At 44.4% G+C, this 20,056-nt stretch overlaps 1 protein-coding gene across 1 annotated transcript in view; it reads right to left on the reverse strand.

Annotated features, from left to right (window-relative positions):
- KL (klotho) overlaps nucleotides 1–18,579 on the reverse strand; it is a 45,222-nt gene extending 26,643 nt beyond the window's left edge. The window contains exon 1 of the mRNA XM_004435359.3: nucleotides 17,761–18,579. Within this exon, the coding sequence (XP_004435416.2) occupies nucleotides 17,761–18,579 (819 nt within the window). The remainder of the gene's footprint in view (nucleotides 1–17,760) is intronic.
- Nucleotides 18,580–20,056: the final 1,477 nt, after the last annotated feature.

Below are 20,056 nucleotides of genomic sequence, written 5' to 3' on the forward strand. Positions count from 1 at the left end.
TATTTTAATATATTATTATATTATTTCTTTAATAATTATAATAATAATTCTACTCTCCATTTCCTATTCTCTTTATGAAACTCCTGTTAGTCTAATGTTGGACCTTTGTACTTGATCCTTTAAGGCTTTTCCCCCTTTCTTTAATATTTTCCACATCTTTGTCATTTTGTACAACTTTCAGCGCATTGCTTTTACTTTCCTTTTCAACCTTTTTACTAAACATTTTATTTCAACAATCATATTATTGATGTTCAAGAATTTTTTAATATTCTCTGACTGTTCCTTTTTCAGTTTGTGGGTGTGCATTTAATCTCCTGTATAATCTGTTTCTCCTGTGTAATCTGCTTTTCTGTTTATTTATTTTATTCTCTCTGTTTTATATTGAGTGCTTTCCTCAAGTATCTTTTGATGCTTGGCTGTCCAGTCATACTTAAGAGAAAAGTACCTAAAATCTGGTCAAAAATCATAGGCATGAGAAAACCTTATAGAGAGCAAGCTATACCCTATGTTGAGTTGCCAGGAAGCCAGTCATTTCATTGGGGACCCATCCCCAAATGTCAGTGGGTGAGATCCTTACTTTGGGGCCATTCAGGGTCTTCAGAGAGGAAAAAAAAAATCTTCCCCTTTCCTGTCAAGGAACACACGCTATCTGCTTACAGAGTAATGAGGCTGCGAGGAGGGAACAGGAAGTCTGTAGGTACAATTCCAGTTGGGCCCCTGTGCTCATCCCTGTGCCTCACACCCTGCCCTTTGCTCTGCCCAGCACCCCAAAGTTCCACTTGCTTCTCTCCTCCTGAGAAGTTTACTGAGTAAACCTCCAGTCTCAGGCCTGGGAGTGGAGGCAGGGCGTGAGCGTTCTCTGTGATTAAGTAGATTGCCCAATGATTTGACAAAGACCTATTTATCTCACCAAATAAAGTAAATTCAAATGAATATTCATTATGTATTTAATACTGCAGGATCTACACCTACCCAATCCATACGTGAAGGAGCTATATGCCCCAAAATCCACATTCTCTGACATATGTAACTATTCGATTTAGGGAAATTCTGTCGTCTGTGAGCAGCACTCCAGTGGGAGGTGAAATCTGGAGAAGGCCACAGCCCTGGTCTAGAACCTCCGGCACATAACGATGGGCGAGGCACACTGGAGTCATGCCCTGTCAGCACTTTCAGATGTGCCAAATGCTGTAGGTCAGGGGTTATAAATTCAAAATCCATAGGGATTTGTTTGGCCTTTGTCACGCTTAAAATTTTTTTGAGATAACCTTTAAAACTCAGGAAATGCCACACAAAATTCTGAATTCCTAGCTTCTTTTGAAATCACAGAGAATCTGGTATGACCACATCACATCCCTCCTGACAGGGATTTAGTTGGGGCAAATGCTCACCAAAGGCCACAACTTTTATTACCCCCGGCCCACTTCACTCAATTAAACAACCTGTCTGCCCCTGTTAGGTGTTATGCTTTGCAGCTGGTCACCCAGCAGATCATGAATTTATCAAGATAGCAATCCCCGAGTTACTCTGAGCTTCCTCAGCAGAACTGTATCTATACGAAATAAAATCCCAGATAACAAACTATATACTATTGTTAATGGTATGAAAGGTACAGGCACTCAATAATATTTGATTATTGAACTTATACAGTTTGTAATCAGTTCAATCAGTGTAGTCAGTTTATTACCCCAACATAATAAAGTTGATTTGAAAGTCAACATTGCATTCCGAGGTCATAGCCTCTGATCGATTCAATTCTCTGACTTCCTTAATCCACTACATGTGTTGCGTCTCCTGAAGGACATCAGTCCCGCTCATTTCTTCCTGGTCTTTCTTAGATTGTCTTTATCTATCTTGAGGACTCATTTTAACTACTGGCACCAGCATTTTTGATTCTGTTACCTCTTGCCCTTTGTATCTATCTTCAGACTACCTTGAACTTGGATTGCTAATTATTGCAGGAGAAAGCACATCAGGAGTCTGCATGCCATTCCAAATTCATCATTTCCAAGAGGGGCCTAGCAAAAGAATTTGCAGTTATGATCATGGAACAGCCATCGGTTACTTTGAGGGATCATGGAAAATAATGTGCTTGAAGAATGAAAATTTTCTTAATTTTAAAAGGGAAGAAAATGTGGATTTCAGAAATGATAGACCTATGAGCAAAATTACGTAACGGCTTCATAAAGTACTAAGTACTTTATGTACAGTACTAAGGAAGAGAAGATAACTAGGAGGCAACATGGATTCACAAAATAAGTCTGCCAAACTAGCCTCAAATAATTTTTTATAGTATTGTATAGTTTATCTGGGAACACACTAAATATATCTCTGTATGAAATAGTTTTGACAATCACCAAACCTTCTGGTGACATACTTGGGGTCAAGAAGAAGAAAAGTAGGGTACATATAAGATAGTACTGTTGCTGCTTGATTTGATTTGATTGATGGTTGAAGGAATATTTTAAGAGTATTCATTGATTAAACAAAAATTTACTGGTTGGTTACATGTCAAACACTGATAGATGTTTGAAACATGGATTAATGGGAGACGTCCACCTTAGAGAAGGTGACTAACAATATTCCACAGGGTTTACTTGTAGCCCTATTTCTTTGTTAACATTTTCATCATCAAAAGGATAAAAACTCACAAGACGTTCATCTGAAAATTTGGAAATGCTCCAAAGTTTGATTCAAAAAGAGCTCTACAGGCTGAAATGCTACAAATAGGTACTATAACTAGCAAAATTAATTTTTAAAGCGATGGTGAAATATTTTTATTTTTATGCAACTTATAACAAAAATCACAGTTCCCTGCCCTACCTCCCCCAGTTCCGCTCCCCAGAGGTAACCATCTTTGACCCTTATGACTTTTTCTTTTACACATTTTCACACTTCCATTCTTTAGACAGTATCCATTGACTTCCCGTTACAGTAGAGGAGGATTTAGCTCTCTTAAACAGCCAATTTAGTTATACAGCAGGTTTTGGTTTAACTAATATTAAGTACTGACATTATTCTGCCAACATGACTATTACTCACAGATGGGCATTATAGTGTAATAATTAAGACTATGTTTTCTTATTTTTGTTTTCCTTGAAGTTAATAATTGCACTGCTTTTTCATTTCCTCTATTTTCTTTGTGCCTGTGACTAATTCTTCCCACATTTTCCAATAGCCTCTCAGCACAAACTTCTACAAGGTCACATCAGCCTCCAATATTTTTCTTGGAGACACACTTCTGGAATCTTCCCTCCTTCTGAACTGGTTACTCTTAGGTCTGAGGCACAGCTGACTTCCTGGGTCTACACTTCATCATCACATTCCTGGGTTAGACCTACTGTTTTGTATATCCTGTGTCGTCTTCCTTCTCGTCTCCATCATGTTAAGTGGAGTTTATCCTCCAATAACTTCCTGAGAAAGGGTTTATGGAAGATTTATTTTTTGAGACTTTGAATGTCTTAAAATCTCATTATTCTACCCTCATGAGTGATTGATAGCTTAGATAAATATCAAATTCTGGTTGGAAATAATGTTCATTCCCTTCATCTGAATGGCATTCCTCACCAGTCTCTGTGGTGGCCATGAAAATGCACTGCTCAGTTCTCCTGCTGTGAGGGGTGGAATTCAGGGATGGCACCAGTTGCTATGCCTCTGGACCCTCCACTGCATTGGCCCTGATGCCATGCTTCTCATAGGCTGCTCCCTTATGACTGAACATGGCTAGGCACTAAGGCAGACCCATTTCTGCAAGCCGTGGACCCCTCCAACGGGCAATGCTGGCTCAAGGACTCCTCATTGCCCTGGCTGGATATTTCTTAGACCTGCACTGCCATCTGAGACTCTTCCCACCCAATCCTCCTTCTTGCCCAACCTCTTTCCCAGGTGTCAGACATGCATCATGGTCTAAAGGCTCACCTGCCTTCTCTGGCTCCTTCCCCTTTATCCTTCACAGTTGTTTCCCTCAATAAATGTCTTGCACATCTAATCTTGTCTTGATATTTGTCTCTCAGAAGACCAAATAAACACAAGTGAGGTTTCACTTCCTGGAAGGCAAAGATAATGCCATTCTGAGTGATATTTAAGGGAGAGATGGTCCCCTGGCACAAGACGGTGCCCTGATTGCTAAATATTCCAGCAGTGGTAACCTGGGGAAATGTGCTGGCGGAGGGGCGTGCTTTTACAGGGACAATGATTCAGGCATCCCAAGGCCTACAAGGAGAAGGGAATTGCCTGGTTCCCGCTGTACTGTATCAAAACCCTACAGAGAGATAATGAGAAACCGAGGGCCTTTAACAAGCAGTTGAAGACTCAATATGAGATCCAGAGAGTCTCATTTGTAGCTTACAGAGCAGCCCTTATCTCCTGCAGTGGAAGCACAGGCATAACTTTGCATCGGACATAGGACCTGATAGAGCTGCAGAGCTCCAGGGATGTGTGAACGCTCAGCCAAGGGAGGTCTGTTATGCCAAGGTTAGAGCCCTGGTTGGGAAAACCTGGGACTCTGAAACATGGGAAGTAGTTGCCCCTGAGGATCTGGGCTCTTCAGACCCTTCAGAACTCTGGGAGCTTACAGAGGTGGCCCACCCTTCCCTAGTATGAGATAGCACTTTTCCATGCTGAGGAGGCCTTGCCCCTAAAAGATAACAGTTGCCCCTCTTAGGAGCTGACAGCCACTAACTAGACTTAAATCCCAGCATAACCCACCTGGAGACAGCTGGGCCTGATAGTGGAGGAAAGATATTATACACCAAAGATTTAGCATGTATTGGCAAGAACACAAGGAGTACCACTGGGACTGAATTTTGAGGGTCCTTGACCAACGGACTAGAATATAAAACAAGACAAGACAGAATTCATTGACCAGGGGGCACTTTCTCCAGAAATGTGTTTTAATGCTCTGGCAAGGACCCCAGGGGATAAAGCAAACTTGCTGCTAGGATAGCTCTGAGAAGCCCAGAAAAAGTGATGGCAAACGTTGAGTGGGCAGAAATGCTTGAGTTGCCCTGACAGCTGATAGAGGAAGGAATAAAAGAAGCTGAGAGAAGTAGGCATGCTGGAATGAATATACTATGTGAGGCCAAACAACCCCCCGGAGGTTGATGTTTCACAGAAGTGCCAGGTAAGGAGACATACCATTCACCAAGGCCATCGGGAACATGCTAGTAAGGGGGCACCAGAAATTCAGTGGTGGCGCTGCTCTGCAGGCCAGGGCTGATGGTAGGAGAGGTGGTGACAGAGCCAGGCCTATTACTATCCATGGAGATGATGAGACCCTGAAGTAAGAGACCAGGTAGGGGGTGACGCTTAAAGCCAGAAGCCAGGAGGCCACAAATACCATTAACGATGGCGTGGTTGGAGGGGCTGCCACATTCCAGGGAGTTGTGAAGATGGCTAATAGAGCATAGCAAAATAAAAGGTCATGATCCCTTGCTCAGTTCCCAGACAGACAGTTTTCACATCTGTAACCCACTAAAGAGGTGGTTGAGTCCCTAGCAGAAAGGACCCTAAACACCACAGCAGGCATGTTCTGTAATGATTCCTCCAGTACTTCATGTTCAATATGCAAATTCACGCCTTCCAGGTCTAGGAAAATTTTTTTAATTACTTTATTATTTCCTTTCTCCTTATTTCAGTTAATCTATTGCTATGAAACAAACTACCCTGATTAGGGGATTAAAATAACAAGGATTTATTATTTCTCTTGACTCTGTGGGTTAACTGGGCTTAACGGGGCAGTTCTTCTGCTCCATGTAATATAGCAGAGGTCACTAAAATAGCTGCATTCAGCTGAGATCTCAGTTGGGGTGAGAATGTCCAAGATGGTCTTTGATCTCCCAAAGTCTCTCTCCACATGGCCTCTCATCTTTCAGTAACCTAGTCCAAGTACTGAAGTTGGCTTTTATTTTATTTTATTTTATTTTTTCCCCCAAAGCCCCAGTAGATAGTTGTATGTCATAGCTGCACATCCTTCTAGTTGCTGTATGTGGGACGGGGCCTCAGCATGGCCGGAGAAGCGGTGCATCGGTATGCGCACGGGATCCGAACCCAGGCCGCCAGTAGCGGAGCACGCGCACTTAACCACTAAGCCACGGGGCCGGCCCTGAAGTTGGCTTTTAAAAGCAAGTAATCCAGGAAGAAAAGTTCCAATGTGAACATACTTGCCAAACTTTGGCTTGCATCACACTTGCTACTGTCCCATTGAACAAGTCGCATGGTGAAGCCCACAGCTTGTGTGGGAGGCAAGTGCACAGGGCATGAATACTGAGAAGCATGGTTCAGTGGTGCCACTGGCATAACAGTCTACTGCACCCCCCATTTCTCTCTTTCTGGAACTCCTATTATTTGAATGTTGGACCTCTGGCTGGTCCACTAATTTTCTTACTTTTTTCCTACTATTTTCCATCTCTTTGCTTTCTTGCTCTGCTCTTAGATTTCATCACCTTTACTTTTCAACCCTTCTACTAAATTTTTCATTTCTGCTGTATTTAATTCCTAAGTGTTCTTTTTTCCCTGACTATTTTGTTATATTATCTCATTCTTATTTTCTAGATGCAATATCTTCTCTTATTTCTTTAAGAATTTACTGGGGTTTTTAAAATTTATTTTTCTTTATTGAGATACAATTGACATATAACATTATATTATTTCAGGTGTACAACATGATTCAATATTTGTATATACTCTGAAATGATCATCACAACAAGTCAACATCCATCACCACACAGTTATAATTTTTTTTCTTGTAATGAAAACTTTTAAGATCTACTCTCTTAGCAATTTTCAAACATACAATAAAGTATTATTAATTATAGTCAGCATGCTTATTAAGTCAGAACCCATGACTTATTTATTTTATAATTGCAAGTTTGTACCTTTTGACTGATTCTTTTTAAAGCTTTTTTTCTTCCTGCATAATCTCGGTTTCCTCCAAAAAAAAGTTGCCTTTTTTTTTCTGTTTATTTGTGTGGGTCTCAATCTTTCATGTTAGAGGCTTTCCTGAGATGTCTATTGATCTTGATTGTCTACTCACATTTAAAAATGAAAAACAAGAAACCTGACTGGAAAGTCTGAGCATGTGGGTGGGGTTTGTTGACCTTGAGCTTCACTAGAGTGATCTGTCTTGGCCATCTGTTGCAGAACCTCTAGGATCAGCATCTTCCATCTTTCCGCCTGAGCTCATCAGATTCCCTGGAGAAGACTCTTCCAACCCTTACCCAGAGAGTAAAAGTCACACTGCCAACATTCTGAGAGCCTAGGGGGAGAAGAGGGCTGGGGAAGGGGTGTGGGGTGGTTCTCAGCTTCCAGTGGCATATGTTTCCTTAATCCTTATTTTCAGTATGTTGCTCATGCCCTCAAATGTGCCGATGTCCTCAGTCCAGACACCTTCCATTTTATACTCTCCAAAAAGTTAATTTCCAGTTTTCCCCCTGAGTGGAGACGGGGTAGATGCCCAGCAGCGAGGATTAGGGGAAGGTATCTAGAAATCTAGTTGTTTCTTAAACAGCTTTCAACCAATTCTCCTCATTTTAGCACTCACTCCCTTCACTCCAGTTCCAGAGTATCTGTTCTTGCTACTCTCTGAGCCTTTCGAAGATTCGGCAATCATAGGGTTGGTTCTTCGCTTTTCCCACTGCCAACTTAGCAGTCAGCTTTCTCAGGTCTGCTAAGTCAATAACACTTGTCCATCTACTTTTCAGCTTCCAAAATTTTGCTGCTACTTTGCTCTCTCCATCACTGTGGGTCTGTCTCTCTCCTCCTTCCCTCCTCATCTCTTTTTCTCCCTTCCTCCCCCCTCCCTCTTTCTTTCTTTGTTTTAAGTTTCATTACTAAAATTTAATGGGGTTTCAAGAGAGAAAAAAATTAGATGGATAAATTCAATCTGCCATCTTTTTCCCAAAACATTACTTACTATTTCTCCATCACAAAAATAATACCTTTTGCTTATAGAAAAATTAGAAAATCCAGATAACCAGAAAGAAAAAAAAAATCACCTTTAATCCCACCATCCAGAAATAACCTGCTGTTAACATTCTTCTTTTTTCCTTTCATATTTGTGAGTGTGTGTGTTGGGGGGATGGTACATTCTTTCATTCATGCAACAAACACCTGCATGCTCCTTCTCCAGGCCCTGTAAGGCTCTGGATATAAAATGGAAAGCAAAATAAACATGGCTCCTGGCACCTCATAGCTTCAGTCTGTTTGGGGGAAGACAAACAAATCATTTTAATAAAATGTGTTAACTATTGTTAGAGGTGTAATATAGGATTTTATGGGAGCAGAAAGCAGGAATATCAAAGCTAGGCTTGGGTATGTCAGGGAACAGGCCCTTGGGGAACGGACGGCAGCTAGAGAGAGCCCAGCACAGACAAAGAACTGTCAAGTGCTCACTACTTATTTACACTTATTTACACAGCAGAGATATGTAAGGAGCATAATATAACTGGCATTTTTCTCTTAACAACATACCATGTGCAACTTTGTGTATGTGTGTGTAAGGAAGATCAGCCCTGAGCTAACATCTGTTGCCAATCTTCCTCTTTTTGCTGAGGAAGATTGGCCCTGGGCTAACATCCATGCCCATCTTCCTCTACTGCTTGATAAGCAGTGCATAGGTGCGCACCCGGGATCCAAACCTGCAAACCCCGGGCCACCAAAGCAGAGCACGTGCACTTGACCACTGCACCACTGGGCCGGTCCCCTATGTGCAACTTTTTAATCACCATACATCAACTTTTTAATAGCCAAACTCTATTCCACTGAACGAGTATACCCATTTTCCTTTATTGATCATCCAATATATTTAGGTTATTTCCAATTTTTAAGAATTACCCACCATCTGTGGTAACCTTCCTCTTATCTTTGCACATTGAAGATCAAATTTAATAAGATTAAAAGTTCAAAAATAAACGACAAAAGGAGATGACAGCCGTTCACATGGGGAAAATTAAAAAGCCTGAGAGGTTTTAGCTGACTACAAACTAACTCGGGTCTGCAGGGAGGTGACAGCCAAAACTGTTCATGCACTCTTCGGCGGCATTAACATAACTAGGTGTCCAGAGCAAGAAATGTGCTCTGAACATCTGGGGCAGCTAAAATTTGTTCTGCACATCAAATTTTAAGAGAGGCCTTGGAAAATGTCCAGGCTCACTTCTGCAGCTTCTTGTCCTCTCCCACCTGAGGCTCCAGCCCCCCAAGGACTGCATCTGTGCTGTGAGCTGCCACCTTGTTTCACCTGCCCGGACTCTGCACGGGCTGTGTCCTAGAACGCGATAACGCCCCTCCTGCCTCGGCTGCCTGCACACCAGCCCGAGCAGAATGGCCACCACCTATTTTTGTAAATGAAGTTTTACTGGAACACAGCCACGCCCATTCATTTATGTGTTGCCTACACTGCTTTCTCGCTGCACAGACTGAACTGAGTAGTTGCAACAGACACTGTATGACCTGCTAATCCTAAAACCCAGCCTTCTGGAGACAAAGTTTGCCAGCCTTGATCTAATCAGTATGGTTTGTCTTGACTGCCCCCTCACCCCTACTACCCCCAAAATTCTAACCCATCCCTCCTTTCCTGGTGCCTCCACTGTACCTGGTACTTATTTCTATTAAGGCACTTATACATTTTAACGTTATTAATGATTATCTCACCTCTACTAATCTGTAAGTGACATGAGTGCAGGGGTCTTACCTTATCCCTCTTTCTGTGGCAGCGTGAGATCCACCCCCCTAAACCCCTAGACACCCCGCACCCCTCCCACCCCCAACCCCTCTATAGCTGTGGCAAACCTGCAGAGGCAGAAAGAAGTCTTTTGTCTTCTTTTGGGGAAGGCAGGCTTTGAAATGTCACCCGGCCATGAAGAGGTAAAAAGAACTAGGCGATGGGTTCACAATAAACACAGCTGCCTTGGGTAAACAGGAAGCTGGATCTCTCATGCAGCCCAAACAGTGTGCTTTGGTAGTAAAATATTCATGCCACGAGTTGTGTTTGACATCAGGTAATTTCAGGGAGAACGTGCCTGAGCCCAGAGTGAAAGCCCCCTATCATTGCCCCACCTCTGTAGAGCCGGCAGAAAGGCCTGACGTTGAGTAAAGGGACGCGGGACACTGTGGAAGAACTCTGTCACTGATGGGGGAAGAGGGTTGGAGGGAGAGGACCATGTGATGAGGAATTGAGGAATCCCAAGAGACAGGGGAGTCATGGAGAAAGGTGGAGGAGCATCCCCAAAAGGCCTATGCAGGGGCCTAGAGGCCTACGCAGGGATGCCCCCCTCCCCCCAACCTTCACTGTGGCTGTGGAGCCATCCCCTGGACCCTTACCAAAAGAACCTGTAAACACACCTTGGGAACCAGGGGTCCCTATTCTCCTCAATTGTCCAGAGCCCAGAGACCGCGGGCCCCTTGTCGTCAATCATCTGCACCCATCCACAGCCCCTTGAAAGGACGACGGGACAGAGGCAGGTCCCACAGACAAGCCTAGACTGCTCTGTTCCTCAAAGACCATGACCCATTGGGGAGATAGAAAGGTCAACTTTTTCATCTCCCTCCCCACCTTCTCCTCAAGTGTCAGAAGATAAAGAGGCCTCTCAAGGGTCACATTTGCATTCCCAGAATTCAGCAAGGTACCTGCCTGCCACACAGCAGGCTCCCAAGAAATGTGCCTTGACTAAATGTCCAGCTCCCTCTAATTCTTAGAGCTGACTTTAGCATGAAGGAGAAAATACTTAGGAAGAACATAGTGGCCTTTACAGATACTTGAAAAGCCGTCTCTTCCGAAAGCAATTCATTTTATTCTTTGGGATTCAGGAAGGCAAAGAGACAACCAGAGTGAGTCCTGAACAGAAGCAGGTTTCCGTTCAATATGAAAGATAAATCGAGTGGGCAGCGTGAGAGTGACTGAGATCCTCTTGCTGCTAACAGTTGAGCAGAGCCTGGAGGCCCCCAGGAGGGCCACTGCAAGGAGTTTGTCCTGAGAAGAAATCTGACCTGGGATTTCCCTGGTCCCTTCTAATTCTAACATTCTAATTATCAAAGAAAAGTGCACTTATAGACATGGAAATAATATTTGCTTAACCATTATATTTAATCTTAATGTATATCACTGCTTTCAGTGATTTTATCAAACTATAATGATACTGGTTCATGGATGATGTTCTGACATCCATACTTCAAACAACAATGTTATCAATAAAAAAATCTATTCAGACCAGGGCCACGAAAGGTCAATAAATATTTATCTTCTGGGCCGGCCCCGTGGCTTAGCGGTTAAGTGCACGCGCCCCTCTACTGGTGGCCCAGGTTCAGATCCCGGGCGTGCACCAATGCACTGCTTCTCGGGCCATGCTGAGGCGGCGTCCCACATACAGCAACTAGAAGGATGTGCAACTATGACATACAACTATCTACTGTGACTATGGGGAAAAAAAAAGGAGGAGGATTGGCAATAGATGTTAGCTCAGAGCCGGTCTTCCTCAGCAAAAAGAGGAGGATTAGCATGGATGTTAGCTCAGGGCTGATCTTACTCACAAAAAAAAAAAAAAAAAAAATATATATATATATATATATTTATCTTCTGTTTAGTCAATATGTCAAATTATCTGAGTCATAAACTTTAGCATATTTCTTTTAAACCTCAAGCTCGGTCCATAAAAGGTAGTTAGTAATATGTTTTACATAAAATAGGTTATTTCAAAAATGACTTGAAAATCTTTGGTCAAATGCTATTGAAATCATTGCAAAGACTTCATCCCATTGAATGCTACAGGCTGCAAATGAAGAAGTTAAGTGTGGCAACATCTTCTAAAGCATTTGCCTAATTCCTTTCTTCTAAACAGCTCAGGAGGACCATTTCTCAAGTAGTTTTGCTTTTATTATTCTTATTATTGACAATAAATTCATACCTCACCTTTGTAGAGCTCTTTATATTTTTCAAAACGTCTTGACATATACGATTTTGTTTTAATGCTCACAATATATCTGGGAGGTGTGGCAGAGACCGCTGGTTGTCCTGAATGACCTGTTCTCGCCTGATTTCAACATAATAGAATGATTTGCTGAGCACACAGCTCCACAGCGGATAATAATTCCCAGACTCCTCACACCACATGCCTGAGTTCTGCCAATGGGATGTGAGCAGGAGGGATGGGTGCTACCTCCAGGTCAGGCACTCAGGAGACCACGTTCTCCCTCTTCCCCTCATTGCCTGTTCACTGGATAAGATGGGGATATTATTTGCTCTGAAAATCTGCAAAGGTCATGTGCCTATCTGGGCAGGAATTTTTTCTCTGTTCTTCCTCACTCTTTAAAACTCCTTCCTGGACACTGTGTGAGAAACCACTGTAAGTATTCCATTTACAAGAAAGGAAAAAGGACATACTGAAATAAGTAGAGATTATTTTACATCTACATTTATTCATTCATTAAAAATTGTATCAAATATTTCTTCTGTGCCAAGGACTAAGATAAGCACTAAAAATTTAGAAATAAATATGATATATATTCTGTGACCTCGAGGAGTCACAAATGAGTAAATGATCCACTCTGCCTGTTGTTATCACAAAATGGGAGTATTTGAGTCAAGTCCTTGAGGGATAAATAAGAGTTTATCCCAAAATAAAAGGGAGAAGAGGCATAGCCATCCTTCAGATTAAGTTTGTACCCAGAATACATCAAGATAGAGTACACAAAAGGTAGACTGTGTTTATCTGTTTAAGCGTAGAGTACAAGTATAACTTTAGTTTCCTAAGAAGATGTGGATCTTGGAGGACTCAGTAACAGCACGTATTTTTACTCACCCACTCCTGATTTCTTGTCCTCCCAATAGGCATGTATTCTATTCTCCTCCTACACCTAAAATTTCCTTTATGCCTTAAACAGATAACATTCATTGAAAGAAAGATACCTTTTGTACAAATTAATTATAACAGTTCTGGCTTAGAGCAATCATATTGTTTGAAAAATTAAGATATCTTAGAAGACTTCTATGTGCAAACGCCGCAACTAACTACATACTCAGGTGCCACAGTTGTGCATTCATTCATTTTGCACTCAAGAAATGCACACTGACATTATTTGAATGCTTAGTAGTCTGTATTTTCTCCAATTCGAAATAACTGGCATCATTAAACAGTGCTATAATTTTAAAATTATTTTATTACTTCTTTTCCTATTCTTAAATTTTTTTCATGGACTTGACTGTAATCTTCAAAAAACACTGTGTGCAATCAGATATTCAAAGAAGAGTGAGTTAAGCTCTTTGGGAGATATTTTAACTATTTCTGATTAAACACACTACTGAATTCAGTAGGATTCTACAAAATACATTCAATTTCAACCCAGTTGATTATTCCATTCATGTACCAAATACATTTTAATGAGAGGAAAATTGGTAAAGAGCTTCCCAAAAGTATATAGCATCTATAATTTGAGCATGTATCTAGTAGACAAATTGCCTCCACTATTACTTGGGAAATCAAAATTCAGATAACAAAGCCACTTCTAATACATGCTCCTAAAGCCAGCCAGGAGACCTCCCCATCTCCCATTCTGAACACTTCTTCATAATGTTGCACACTGACTGTAGATAGTTTTTAATTGTTGGGAAATTTTTACAATGGAGTCATAAATTTGATGATGAACCTTAAATTTTTACTGAAAATGTCAGATTTTGCCCCATTATGTTTACCAATCTTCCTATTTGGTTAGGATTTGATACTTCTTGTCCCACTGGAAAGTGGCTGGAAAGATGGACAAAGAGAGGAAATCCTAGGAGCATCATTTTACAAAGGCAAAGTCAGGCTATTAAATAGCCAGACGGCCCTTACTAAGCACCTACCAAGGGCAAGCTGGTATTTTAGGACAGATGAAGTGAACATGGTTTCCTCACTTAAGGAATTGCCCGACTAGTGGAGCAGTAAAAGGAGGCAAATGGTTAAATAAAAGGAAGAGTGTGGTAGGAGGCATCAGAGTGATGCACTGTGTGAGTGCACAGAAGGAAGAGATGGCATTCAGGTGTGAGGCCAAAGGGAGTATGTGAGCTGGTTCTTGAAGAAAAGGTGGGCTTTTAATACACAGGGACTTTGTCTTGTTCACACATAATGACATCCTTGAGAATATCCATCATGGCATACTGCAGGGGGCAAGGGCAGAAGAAAGGACATCAGCTAGGAAGCTATTCCCATTGTCCAGGCAGAAGCCAATGGATGCTACAGGCTGGACCTGTAGCTGTAGATAAAGGGAGAAGTAGTTGGATTATGGATACATTTTGAAGGAAGGTAGAGCTGTAGGATTTGTTAATGGACGGAGAATATGATGTGAGAGAAAGAGAGGAGCTAAAGTTTGGGGCCCAACCTCTGACAGAGCAAAGTTGCCACGACAGAGATGGGAAAAACAGGTGATTGCTTTTGGATGTGTTAAATGTGACAGGCCCATCGGACATTTAAGTGGAGAAGGCATCTGTCTATCCAAGTCTGGAGCTCAGGGCAGAATTTCTGGCTAAAGCCTCAAAATTCGGAGTCATTAGGATATAGAAAGTATTCAAAGAGATCACTTGGATTGAATCTAGAGAAGAGGCCCCAGGACGGAGCCCTGGGCACTGCAACATTTAGAGCTACAGTGAGGAGGAATAAGCAGGGGACTGAGAAGGAATCGCTAGTGAGCTGAGGGGAGAAGCAAGAGATATTCGGGTTCTCGAAGCCAAGCTGAGGAAACGGGTCAAGAAAGAGAGAGTAGTGGCTAGACAATGCTGCAGACAGATCAGCTAAGACGTGAGCATTGATGCTAATGCGTAGCCAGACACCAGTCATGCCTGTACTATACATTAATGCCCATGGTAATATCTTCTAGCTCTATCTCTTTAGGCGAAAGAAGCTGTCTTTTCCCACAGGTTCCCTGTACAAACATTTGCAAGACCCTTTGCGAGGCCCATGTGTGTCTTCAACTTGGTCCTGGTACTCTCAGAAACCCATGGGCAGAACAAAAACTCAGAGACACCACTGGGCTGAACGCCCCACTACAGGCCTCAATGCTAGTTTGTCAGGGGACATCAAGAACCATCTTTCAAGAGCTGTGAAGGCACAGCAGTCAGTCCCTCTTCAAGTTAGAGAGAGACGGTGTGTCCTCTTTCTGGGTTATACTCACATGATCCAAGCAGCATGGGCTCCTAGAGCTCTGCAGGGAAATCCTTCTTCCAGTTCTGCCTCTGTCTCTGTGTCTCTGTGTCTCTGTCTCTCTCTCTCACATATACACATACATGCTATGTTTGTCAAGGTTTACCCCAGTACCAAGAACCCACAAAAGAACATGGAGACCTCCATTCTGAGCAGAGACCCCATTATTCATCCTGCAGTTTGTTTGGCCTGCCTCCCATCCTCCAGGCCATCAGACACAACTCCTGACTCTCTTGGGAGGTCAAATGTCCAGTCTCCCCAGGAGCTCTCCTTAGCCCACTTGTAAATTAGTGGAAGCACAGAATAGGGCAGGGAAGGGTTGCTGGCCAGCTTTCTCTCTCCCCAGCATCAGATCCCCAAAGGCAAATGAATATGCTAGGAGCTCAGTGGTCCCAAACAGCAATATCTAAGCCCCCGCTAAAATGCTCTATTACCAAAATCTGCAGATCATGTTTTATCTTTTCAAATAAGGTCAAAACTTCCCTATCTCCCTCCCCCCAACACATATACCAAGAAAGAACACTGAAAACAGGATGAAAATATCTCATACGAAAAAACTAAGATACCTTCTTTGATAATGAGAACTTACTTCTTCATAAGATACAGGAATGACTAAATTCCAAACCAAAGAAATTCGAAAGCAAAATTAATATTTTACAGCAACTAGCATTTTGTTTGCAGCATCAGCAAAACCAAGGATCCACCTGTTACTAATTTCTTATGAATACAAAGTCCACTGCATTTCTGGGAAGGATGGTTAGTGTTTGGCAAGTTTTTTCTGTAAGGATACAGAAATATAACTGAAAAGTTAATCAAAGGGCCGAGAGTGGGCACACGAATAAAAAGCATGTTGGCTATTTAAAATACCAGAGTACCAGAAAGCTCCTCAGTCCCAACTCCTTATCATATAAATGAAATGATCACATAAGTCACTATAATAAAAACTGACGACTTCCGTATACATACAGAGTTTATTACATGCACTCTAAAAAGAGAATTTGCATGACTTAAATCTAAAATAGTGATTTTGCAGAAATGGTCTCTTAGGTCCTCCAGCTGGTCCACAAATCTCTTATTTGTTTCTGGTATGAACTGAAATTTGCTTATGTTTTCTTCAAAAGAGGAGCCCAATTCTTCCCATAGTTTTTCTATCATCAACGATAAACAGGTGGTGTTTGGAGTCTTGATTCTTTAAAAGGACTGACAGACTGAAAAAGTTTATTACCATTGCTCTAAAGTATCTTAATGAAAAGATACATATCAAAAGGAAATCACTAAAATCACATTTATTTTTTCATCAAAGTCCAACATTCTTTTATGATCTGTAGCAAACAGTTTTTGTGGAGCTAACATACAATCTAATTTAGCCATTATTACAACATTACCGGCAGCTCAGAGCACTAAGTCAGCTCAACAGCCCAGCACTGTTCTGCCTCAGTTACCTATGGCTTCAATTATAAGTGTGCAGAAGTGGTCTTTGTCTTGAATTTGTTCAAAATACGTAATTTAATTCTAAATTTAAAAATAGGTCTTCCAGTAGGCCCACAAATCACCAAAATACAGTACCAGAAGTTACCCATTTAAAGTTTCATGCAAATGTCTGCACATACACATAAAATATTCTCTCATGATACAAAACTCTATGAAGTGTACCAACACTGACATTATTATAAATGATCCCCCAAATCAATGGGACCTACTCTTGAACACTAAGTAAAGGAGAAAAAGGAGGAAGAATTATTTGAGAGACAACTTTATCATGGCATGTCAGTACTTCCTGCTGTCAAAATGTATTAAGCCTTTTACACAAGGGTGTTAAAATCAATTTTGTCAGCTAATAATCTCATCCCTGAGGAATCCTTTCAATTGGAGAGAGCATCCTGGAAATACAGTTGTTGTAAGACACAATCTATATTACCCTGTAGCTGTTTCTGTATTTTTATGGCTAGCTTTGCTTAAGAATGTGTAAGGAGTCTTCAGACTCCTGATGATTCAGTCAAGTTGGTGGATGCAGCAGTCCCCTGCCACAGAAGGAACTCCCAAAGACAGTTTAAACTCGGCTCTCCAGAAGATGGGATTTTTGACACCTTCGCATTTGCTGCAGTGTGAACTTGTGCCACAAGCAACACAGATCTTACAGGATTTACATTGAACTCATGACATCACCACAAACTCTAGCAGAGTAATGCTATTTGTGCGGCTTCCGAACAAACTCGTGTCTTTCATCCCTCCTCATCTCCCTGTAGCTACTACTCGTAAATTCTCCCCGCCTCACCTCTAGGAATTCCCCTAGACCCAGAGAAAGGAGCTCCCTCCTCTCACTGAAGAAACTGATTCTAATTTCTTTTTGACGAATGTGCGCCAAAGGGCACTCACTCGCGCGCCCAACGCGGGATCTCCCTCCCATTCCCAACTCCACGCCTTCCAAGGGAAGCCCAAGCTGTTCATTTCCCCTCGGGGGGCGAATTCTAGGTGACCTCACAAACTTGGTCAAATGGAGCCTTGTCTGAGCTGGAGGCTCAGGCACCCCTCTTGCCCCTGGCGTCTCCAGAGGCCCTCTCCCCGCGTGACCCTCCGCCTGGCCCCTCGAACTCACCAGGAGGAGGTTGTGCGCCACCAGGTACCCGAGCTGCGGGCTGCCCCGGACGCCAGGGGCCAGGCGCCCTGTGGCATAGCCGTGCCAGGCCACCACGTAGGGGTTGTCGATGGTGATCCAGTACTTGACCTGGCCGCCGAAGTGGCGGAAACAGAGCTCGGCGTAATCTTTGAAGTGGTCGGCCAGGGCGCGGTTGGCCCAGCCGCCGTAGGCGTCCTGCAGGCGCTGGGGCAGGTCCCAGTGGTACAGGGTGACCACGGGCTGCACGCCCAGCTCCCGCAGCCGCTCCAGCAAGCGCCGGTAGTAGCGCAGCCCCTCGCGGTTTGGGGCGCCCGCGCTGCCATTGGGGAGCACTCGCGCCCACGAGATGGAGAAGCGGTAGTGAGTGACCCCGAGTTCACGCAACCCCTCCGTGTCTCGGAAGACGTTGTTGTAGCCGTCGCTGGCCACGTCCCCGGTGGCAGGCGGGGACGGCGAGGGGGCGTCCGTCGGTAGGCCGGCTACCAGGGGACCGCCTAAGGGCGCCGGGGGTTGGTGGGTGAACGTGTCCCAGATGGACGCGCCCTTGCCGTGCTGCTGCCAGCCGCCCTCCGTCTGGTAGGCGGCGCTGCCCACGGCCCAGAGGAAGCCGTCGGGGAAGGTGTCGTGGATGAGGCCCGCGGCCTCGGGGGCCGGAGGGCGCGCGAAGCGGGCCCAGGTCTGCTCCCCGTCGCCGGGCTCGGCGCGCAGGCGGCGGCCGCCCAGGGCCAGCAGCAGGAGCAGCGGCAGCGGCAGGGGCGGCGGCGGCCGCGGGCGGCGCGGCGGGGCGCGGGCGGGCATGCTGCGCGGGAGCCGGGCGCTGGGGCGCCGCGCTGCGCCCCTTTATGCCCGCGCCCCGCCGCGCCGCCCGCCCCCCGCCGGCGCGCCCACCCCCGCTTCCCCGGCCGGCCCTGCTGACAATAATTACCTGCGAGCCGGCGCCTCCCCTACCCTGGAATCGGGGGGGACGGGCTGGGGGAGGGCGGGGGCGCAAAGGGCGATGGGGTGTCCCGGGAGGGGGCGCGACAGCGGGCAAGGTGCAGCAGGCGCCACTCCCGGACGTCGGAGAAAAGGCACCTGTTCCTCGCTGCGCCCGGGAGCCGCTGAGGATGGCTCGGCGACGCAAGTTCTCTCCGCGCCGCCTTCTCTCTCCCATCCGCGCTCCTTCCTGGAAGAAGCCGCGGAGCCGGTGCGCGTCGAGGAGAGAAGGCGGCCAACCAACTTGCCCCGAGTTGGGCGCATCTTTGCCTGCCCTCGCGGAGTCCGCCGGCCGGGAAGTACCTGCTTCCTCTTTTCTCCCACTCGGAGGCCGAGAAAAGCTTTAGATCGACATTGCTAGAGCCGATTAGGAGTTGGCTGAAAGCGTATTGGGAGGGCACGATGAGGAGAGCTAGGTCGGAACTTGGAATGTTGTGAGAGGACTCGTGGCGGACTTGCCCTTAAGGTCTTTGGGTCAGATGCTCGCGTCGGGAGCCACCCCACTCGCGCAGGGCTGGATGGCCCGTCCTCCAGGCTCCAATCTAGGAAGCCTTGGAGGAAGACAGAGGAGATGTATGGGTTGTGTTGAAACTTTGCTGTACTGTCCTTCTTACTCTTATCTTTTAACCATTTCAAACCAGTACTTGTTCTTGAATTAGATCTTGCAGAATTACTTGGTGAACTTCAAATGACAGTTGTTGATTGTTCTTCTAAAAACAAACAAAAAACAAAACACCAAGGTTTCGACTTTGAGTGGCTGTCATTCACATTTATTATCCTTTTGCATCTGTTTTATGAATAATCACGTTTTAGCTTTCAGCAAGTAACTTATCTGGGCAAAGTTGTGCACGCTGCTGTGCTGGAGCTGGAGGACCCTGGATCCCACGTATGCCACCGGAACTGTGAAGGGAAAGGGGCGGAGGGATTTAGCCCAAGCAACCACGCCCACCCTTTACGACAAAACAGAGTCGTGGCGTTTTTCCAGTCGCCAAAGAGCGCTTTTGACAGAAGTTACGGAGGCACAGCGTCCATTTGAATGTGTGTATATAAGATTGGTGAATAACTGATGTACATTTGATGAGGAGAGGAAGGCCTGGACTTCGCCTTTGTGGATACAATCTCTCCTAGCCTTAGGATCCTCATCTATACTGTGTCTGCTCTGCCACCTTAGAGGCTTGTGAAGCTCAAACGAAAAAAAAAAAGTGCGCAAAGATGCCCCAAAATGGAAAGCGCAGATAAATGTGAGATCTTGCTACTATCTTTGCTTCTCTTTCCAGAACGGTGTGCCTCAGTCCGGCAC

The sequence above is a fragment of the Ceratotherium simum genome, chromosome 10 (genome assembly GCF_057802395.1).
Source record: "Ceratotherium simum simum isolate JZ-2026a chromosome 10, ASM5780239v1, whole genome shotgun sequence".
NCBI lineage: Eukaryota > Metazoa > Chordata > Mammalia > Perissodactyla > Rhinocerotidae > Ceratotherium > Ceratotherium simum.